General features: G+C 32.5%; 1 protein-coding gene across 3 annotated transcripts in view; it reads right to left on the reverse strand.

Moving 5' to 3' along the window:
* Positions 1-1,096: 1,096 nt before the first annotated feature.
* The window catches only part of LOC119637808 (homeobox protein araucan), a 35,947-nt gene continuing 28,178 nt past the window's right edge, over positions 1,097-8,865 (reverse strand). For 2 of the 3 annotated variants that reach the window (XM_038034134.1, XM_038034131.1), the window contains exons 3-5: positions 7,404-7,507; positions 2,956-3,254; positions 1,097-2,236 (exon numbers count right to left, since the gene is read on the reverse strand). In XM_038034134.1, coding sequence (XP_037890062.1) covers positions 1,296-2,236; positions 2,956-3,254; positions 7,404-7,507 — 1,344 coding nt within the window. In that variant the 3' untranslated portion in view covers positions 1,097-1,295. The remainder of the gene's footprint in view (positions 2,237-2,955; positions 3,255-7,403; positions 7,508-8,865) is intronic. The other variant, XM_038034133.1, reaches the window with a different exon arrangement.

Below are 8,865 nucleotides of genomic sequence, written 5' to 3' on the forward strand. Positions count from 1 at the left end.
ATCCTCCACCCCATCTTTAGACGGTGAAAATAAAAGGAACTATTAGGTGTACAAGTAAGTACTATGCATTCATATTGGTTGCTTAGCAAACTTGGGTACATAACTCAACTAATTCAGCTGTTCGTGCGGTATAAGTCTCAGTTGTTTATACGCTATCGTTCAATATTCATTAAAGTGCAAAGAAACGGATGTTGGATCTTTAATTTTGATCTACTTTTCGTTGCTATTTATGGTCTCGAAACTATAACAATGAAAAAATCTTTGCTAGATACAAATTCGAATGAACTGAGGTTTTACTTGGCTAGCTACAGCTTACGATCCTTATCCTGAAACTTCTTATCTTGGAATTCCTAGTTAGTTATGTTCATTTGCGTCAAATTTTTTTTACCTGATTTACAGCGTTAATGGTGTGGAGTGTAATAAAAATTATTCTTTACAGGAACAATATTTCGAAAAGAGAAACTATTTTAAAAATAAATTCTAAAAAATACATATGTTAGGATAAGTGAATTATTTTATACTATTTTCTTAACTTTTTCTGCTGTTTTAAATTGATATGTGAATCCTTTATCAATTTTTAATACGAACGAAAGTCTTTTCCGCGTAAACTTAAATTCGCAATACTCCTTCGTTTTCGCGGCGCTGTAAGAAGTTATTTGGATGCACAGTGTTGTATTTTCTTCGTTTCCTTTTTAACGTATATTTAGTTACATTAGATGGAGTTAAGTGTTTATTTTAATGGTATTTAATCTATAAGCTCTGATTGCATAAGTATTTTCTTTTTTACATCGTATTATTATTACTTTTTTTACAATTTTTTATCCGTTCTTCTCTTTAAATTAATTTCTTTCTTTTTGTTTTCTTTTTCTTTTCTAAAAACAATACGCGTTCTTTGCAGTTGTCAGCTTTTCATTTCTATGAGAAACCAAATCTCGAAAAGTGCTTTAAAGAGATATTAATGTTTTTTGTTCGTTTTCCTTTTTTCTTATTTCTTGTTTAATCACATTTTTTATTATTGTCCGAAAGTATTTTAATTTTTTTTATTTTGTTTTTATTTTTATGTTTCTTTAATTTTTTTTTTTTTTTTTAATATATATATATGTTTCTATTTTTTATATATTTATATATATAGCTTAAATTGTCACAATTTAAGGTCTCATTATTAGTTTGGGTGCTTGTTGTTGTAAATGTTGCTCCCGGAAAGCAATCAAAGAACGAAAGGCGGATATGGGTGAAGCCTTTGCTGTTATTGCATTTGCGTTATCGTTGTTAAATGATGTGACTAAAGACGATTGTCATGGTTTACCAGGGGATAATTTACCGGAATTTGATGACGTTGTCGATGAATTAGAATTGTTTGATATAGCGACCAAATTATGGTGGCTTGAAGGCGGGGTTTGTACAACATCACAGCCTGTCGAAGATGAACTACTCGAACCCGATGGCGAAGTTCCTGAAGGCGGGATTTGTTGTGCGGGGTTGTGACTGCTGGCTGTAGTCAAACTAAGCGGTGCAAAGTGCGGTGCTCCCGCAGCCGCTCCGGTTACGGCTGCTTTCCATAATAAAGGATTCATACCTAAACCATTGTGCGCTGCTAAACTTGCACCAAACGTTCTTTGGTGTTCAAGAAACTCCTGCGTCGGTGCACCTAAATGTGCAGCTGCTGCTGCTGCCGGTCCATAAAAACCACGATATAAATCTGGTCTCACGTACGGTGCGTAATTAGGTATTCTAGCCGCTAAGGGAGATAAAATTTTACCAGCACCTGGATGTTGACCGGGATGGCCGTAGAAAGCAGGATGCGCAGTCGGTAAATCACTGCCAGGCGGACTGTCTTTATTTGTTTCTTTGGCGGCGTCTTTTGATGCCATATCGGCCAAAGACCAAATTCGGGGTTTAACTGCCAGACTGGCACTGGTACTGCCGCTGGCAGCTGAATTTAAAGCTTGCTGCTGGGCTTGTTGATGATGTTGTAGCAGTTGCTGTTGATGATGATGGTACGCCGCTATATCGGGCGGAGAGCCGGCAGGTGGACGAAAATGTTGCAAAGTCGCAGGATGAAACATAGGATGACCTCCTCCAGGCATAAGCCCAGGCCGATCATATAAATCAGGAGATCCGTTAGGCGAGCCAGGTCGTGAACCGGACCATTCACTGTTATTGCTTTCACCCGGCCGTTCCCCTAATATACGGTGATCTTTATCTTCATTGGAGCCTAAACCAGAATCTTTAGCATCTTAAGCAAACAAAAGAAAGCAGTAATGACAAATACATAGGAAATTTAATTAAAAGGAATAACTTTGTTCAAACTGCCATCGTAAGCGAAATTAAAAAAATAACTTTACGTTACATTTAACCGTTTGTCTAGGACCTTAATGTGCAATCTATAGTGAAGCGAGAATTATATGTTGCGGTAAGCATAAGAAACCTTCGTATCCTACATAATTTTTTTTTTTAAAAATAGATCCGGCTCAGCACATCTACCCTTAAGCATGTGAAACTGAACTGAGATTTATACCCGTGAAGACTCACTTGGTAGTTGCGATTCTTATCCATTTGGCTATTCTTGCCGATTTAAACTAAAGACTTTTTTTTATTACCCCTGCAGCCAATTCAACTTTTATTATTTAATCTAATTGATTTTTAAGATTTACAGTTAAGACTTTCAAACACTGGTAAAAAATGTTTTTCTTTTTAAGTTAAAAACAGAGGTGCAGTTAAAAACAGAGATATTTAACATTTTACTATGCAGATGAATTCTCGGTTAATTCCTGTTTATATTTCCTAAGGTTCAAAACATAAAGTATCTAAATGAGGGTGGAGGAAGTAGGAGCTCTTCAGCTGCAGGGAAAAAGAATTTGGATGGAGAACTAAAGATCGGTAGATACCTTAAATACCCGTATTAATAATTTTCAAAGACAACCTTCTTTACCAAAAAGAGAAAAAGATACATACCTAATAGATCATTATCGTCAGTGCTCTTATGATCGTCGTCATCCAAATTAGCATCGTCGTCATCGACACGATTACGCGGCTCCCAAGTCATTTTATTCTCTTTCTTCAGTCTTCGACGTGCATTGGCAAACCAAGTGGACACTTGAGTTAAAGTCATTTTTGTTATAATGGCCAACATGATCTTTTCACCCTTCGTAGGATATGGATTTTTTTTATGCTCATTTAACCAGGCCTTCAATGTAGAGGTGGTTTCACGCGTAGCATTTTTACGTCGTGCACCATTCAAATCCATACCGTAACTAAAATCCGAAGTAAAAACAATAACAACAATAACGAATTAATTAGTTTCTTATATAGTAGACTAGCGTAGCTTAATGATTTGCAATTCGTAGACACCACGTGTGCATTTTAGTATTAATTCTTTTTTTTATTATTATTATTAGTATACACAACAATGTAAATATATCTTTTAATTGGCGGCAATTAAGACAATAATTAATTTTTAAACGGCAACTCTGCCCTCTAAATATGCATATGCGTTAGTGGCATGCATATGCACAGTCATGGAATCAAATTTATGCTGATATTGTTTGATTGGAAAGAGGTTAACGTTTCCCATATTTTGATAGTAATACTTACATGAAAACATATTATAAAATGTTCAGCAAATGGGTAGATATGATTGTAAAGGGTTGTGTTGTATACAATGTTTTCCTATTTTATTTTTGCTTCATAGTACTTGTTTTATGTTTTAGTGGTTAATTTTATAGAGCAATTTGTGGCTTTGTCTGGTTAATGCGGCAGCCCTGCTTTAAGGCGGCCTTAGCAACGCAATCCACAACATATCCACATATGCATATATTAATCTTACTACTACTACTACACAATTAGGGTCGCTATATAAACTCCATCCATAAAGAAGCGCAAGTGCTTTTAATGCCCTTGGCTTAGGAGCAACAAGAAGAGACCAAAAAAAAAAAAAACGCTTTTATTAAAGCGGCAGCTCTTGCTATAAGTTAAATCGTAACTCTGAAGCTCTTAATTAGGTTATAGGTTATTTCTCTTTCTTTTTGTTGTTATTCTTTTTTTTTTTTGCTTATTTAATATTAATTGAACACCTGCATGTTGAAACAGTTTCTCTATTCTTTCACTCCTTTATATAGAGGAAAATTAGAAAAAAAAGAAAACAAGAAAAAGAAAAACAACTTTATATTGATTCATGTTAAGTGTGGAAATATGACTCAACTGGTTATGCGGTTGTTTCAGTACTTTTCGTCTTTGTCTCCCTTTTGGTCTGTCTGTCGGATTCTACGTGACGGGATGTTTTAAATTGTTTAATTGCCTTCTTTAGCTGGAAATTAATCAACAATTGCTGTTTTTTTACTTCATATTTTCACTAAGAAAATGATTAACAACTATGTAATTCACATGTTGTATAAATGTTAATAAACACTAAACGGAAGTAACGGTCGTTGGGGATATATGCATATTTGTCTGTCTCTGCCAGTATAATATATATAATATATAAAACAAACGTACGCACATACACTTTTTTTATTAATTACATTTTTATTTCATTATGATATTTTTGATACTCTTGCTGCCATTTTTATGAATGAATTTATTCTCTCTAAAATAATTTTATGCAATTCTTTTAATGAACTTCATTAGTATTGTTATTCTTCTCGCTTCTGACGTCTCAGTTGGATTACAATAAGCGTCATCTGCCTAACATATTATTTAATAAATACTGATTGCATTAAGCTTAAGCTCCTACGCAAATAAGTTAGGATTAATGATTTTGATTAAGATAACATTTGTTGAATGTCCTATTGAAAATAGTTTAAGAAAATATTTTTTGAAAATAAACCAACGTCGTATTTGTTATTAATTGTACTATCAATTAGAACTCTTTTATAATATGTTGTGACGGAAATCCCAAATACAGTTCATTCCAACTAATTGATTTTCCAAAAAATAAGTTGCCTAGAGAGGGAAAACACAAGGGCACATTAGCGGCGCGTCATGCAGCTGCCTGCTGAGGAAAATGAATAAGGAAAAAGCAGGTTAACGGATTAGGAATGAAACCATGCACTTAGCTAATGGTAATGTGCTTGTAAAAATGCATTTTAATAGACTATTTGCGGAAGGCAGAGTCAGTGGGACAAGAACATTTGAGTCGAAAAGGAATATTAGAGTGGAGATGTCGAGAGTCTTGCCGAAATAAAATGTAAATAATCCCATCCTTAAAGAAATTGATTGTGAATAAAGAGTCTTGAAGTGAAAACGTGCAAGGGTATTTCTCTTAAAAAGAATATCCATGATCTAGTTATACGAACCGTATCCGAGAAAAACGTTTTTCGAATATTAAATAAATTGTATCCTTATACCAACACTTGTGATACAGGGTATATCAAGTTAATGCTGACGTAGAGCTTTAGATAGATCCACCTTTTATTACACCGATCACCGATAATCTGAATTAATCCAAGCCTGTCTGCCCGCCTGTTGTCTGATTTGTTCAAGCTACAAGTCGTAATTCTTGAGATATTTTGATAAAATTTGGGACAATGATGTGTTTTGATCCAAGTAGGAACGCTGTTGAAAATGGTTCGGATCGATCCACTTTTCGAGCACTCCCCAGATAACGACTTTTCCCAAAAAATCGGTATATGGAAAAAACTGTAATTTTCAAAATTTCTAAGCAAAAGCAGTTAAGTAGCAGTATTTGGGCATTCTAAACTGGTACGAAAACTTTGGACCAGCTGGGGCAATTGTTGAATCCCCCTAATATAGCGAAAACTAAAATTCATACAACAAAAAGGTATAATTTTCAAGTTCATGATAAAAATTATATCATACAAGTAATTTAACGTAAAAAAAATTACCTGTGCCAAATTTGAACCATCTCGGCCTAAATAATGGAACACCTATTTAAAAAAGTTTTTAATTATATATACTGATTCAACCTTTTTTATTTAATTCAATTAAATGATCAATAATTCCCCGCGCACGCAAGATATCATTCAGAAACAAATGAAAACGGCCCAGCATTAAACGCGCTACAACGCCTACAATTATTCATAAAACGACTTTCCAAAATAAGGCTTTATTATGGGCAAGCGGTCCGATTCGAATCGTTTTCAGTAGCGTTTATGCTTGGGATAAAACGTGTCTATATATAAAACTTCATCAAAATATCTCAAAAATTGCGACCTGTAGGTTGAACACAAGAAAACAAACCGGACAGACGGACAGAGAAGTTAATTCTAAATTAATGACCATCGGTGCAAAAGAGTATGTTGGCGCATAATAAATGATAAATTTTATCATGCAACTTTTCTTACGAAAAGTAAATCTTTATAATGAAAGTTTTATAAAAACATCTCTTCCTCGAGTATCTCTTCATATAAGGATTCTTATGAAAAGTGAAGGTTTACATCAATGTTTCACAATGTTTCGCTATAAAATATCAAAAATATATTGGCAGAGATAGTATATAAAGAATAGTAGGGAATATGTTTTTACGAGATTAATCCAAATGCTTAGTATGAAAATTTATTGAATATTTTGCTTCAAATTGTTCATAATTAATTAGAAAGTAATTACTAGCTTAATTTACGAGCACTCCGTTTGATTGTTGGTATACCTTAATAGACCTCCAGCTAAAGCTGTTAAAGTAATTTCGATATTTAAATAGAAATTTAGTCGTTTCATTGAAAATAACCCTCTCTTCTCTATTTTGACATACGAGTTAAATCTCTAAAAATTTCTGTAAACGTTTAATAATATCATAAATCAGTCTGCCTAACATTATGATAACGTCAATGCTGAAAATTGACTCACTTTATAAAACCTGGAAATTAAAAAAAAAAACACAAAAATAAAAAAAGTAAAAGAAAATCAACATAATAAGCAGAGAAAATTTCTAATCAAGAAAAAAGAAATGTTAGCAACTACCTATTAAATCACATACTTAAACCCTACTTCATTCAAAATGCATAACATGTCGCGGTTCTCTATATATTTTGCTGTTATTGAATTGCAATTTCTTGCACAATGTACTTATGTATATTGTACGATTATAATATTGTAAAAAGAAGAAACATCGTATAACAATTTACTATTAAAAAAAAAATAATGTACCTCATGACAACAATCTACAATTCATTGAAAACAAGAATTTCTTTTGTAAAGAATGTCATAATCATAATAAGTAGTTGATAGTCGGCGCCTAATCTACAATATGGTTATGGGCAGAGTTGCTTACAAAGAAATCGTTGATGGAAATGCAATAATGACAAATGAACATAATAATTTATAGAAAACAAAAAAAAAAAAAAAGAACGTGAAACTTTCATAAATATTCTGCAAATGTTTTAAGGATAAATGTTTTATGAGCGAAAGACCGGTATTTAGAAATTTATAATTAACTTTCGAGAGCTTACCTGTTAAATGGATAACCAAATGCGGCATCGTATGGATGATATACCGATGGATAAGGCCAAGGTGTGCCACCAGCTACCAGGTTTTCTTTTAAATCCAAACCGGCCTGTATGTAAAAAATCAAAAAAAGAATATATACTTATATATATATTTGATTTATTTATTTTTTTTTTTTTTTACTAAAATGGAATAAACAATTGCTTTGAAATTTCAAGACCTTGAACTTAATTTATTTTTTCTTTTTTAATAAATAATTTAAAAAAAGCAAGAACAAAAATAAATATTTTATATTAACAATCAAAATCATCATTTATGACAACATTTCCTAATCATTTTGTCAATGATTAAATACGATACGCTCTCATGTCAATACATTTTCATAATTGAAAACATAAGATATAATTTATAGGTTAAACGGTATGTAACAAACTGTATATGAAGATGTGTAGAACTGCTATGTATTGAATATTAACCGGTTGTGCCAATGAAATTTTGGGTTTTACAATTCAAAAAATCCAGTTGAAATCTACAAAAAAAAAAAAAAAACGTGGGGGAGGGGGTGCTTGTCAAACTTTCGGGTCCAATATGTGACTGACCGAGTATGTAGGAATCGCGACTATCAAGTCTCAGTTCTTAAAGGCGTAACACTAACGGATGGAGCTGCACCCACTAGGTTGCGGCCGATATCCTATCTCTTTCTCTTTTTCAACTTCTTTTCAATCGTCATCTTATTGCATTATTATGCAATATCGCCTAAGTGAGTTGATTATATAACAAAAAAATCAATGTAAAAATCAATATTCTTTCGAACTATTTATTCAAACGCGATTCATAAATACATCCACAATGATTGAGCATCTGAAACATCGTGGCGAAAAATACTTAACGGCTATTATTATTATTATTATTATTGTTGTTTTCTTCTATCTTCTCTTTCTTTTTAAAATGAATATGCTTATATGTTTATAACTATGTATTTATGTACAGAATTATATAATTCCATGATTTTGCTGTTGATTTATTTATCCAGAGTCATCCATGAATCGTCCTACAATCCTATAGGTCCTCATTTGTAGTTGTTTGTAAATGTTGTCTAAATAAACATGAAATTAGCGAATACCTTATAAAAGTGGTATTACGACCGTAAGTCGCTACAGATTCAACCCTAGCTAAAGATGGTTGTATTCTTGTCATTTTTATTTTGTATTAATCTAGAACGTAATTGAGTTTTTAAGATGATGCGTAAATAATGTATGTGGCGATAATTGTTTAATTCTTAAGAAAACAATTAACAAAAAAAACACAATATACACATATATTTATTTTATAAATTTTAAAAACAAAAGATTAATTTGCTCATCATCAGCTTTTAAAAGTGATTCTTGGTCATGCGTTCGTACATGTGTAATGCGTAATAAATAAAAAAAAGCGAGGACCTCACGTTTTCCAATAGTCTTAACTAAC

Source organism: Glossina fuscipes, unplaced genomic scaffold, assembly GCF_014805625.2.
Source record: "Glossina fuscipes isolate IAEA_lab_2018 unplaced genomic scaffold, Yale_Gfus_2 61, whole genome shotgun sequence".
In the NCBI taxonomy this organism is placed as follows: Eukaryota; Metazoa; Arthropoda; class Insecta; order Diptera; family Glossinidae; genus Glossina; species Glossina fuscipes.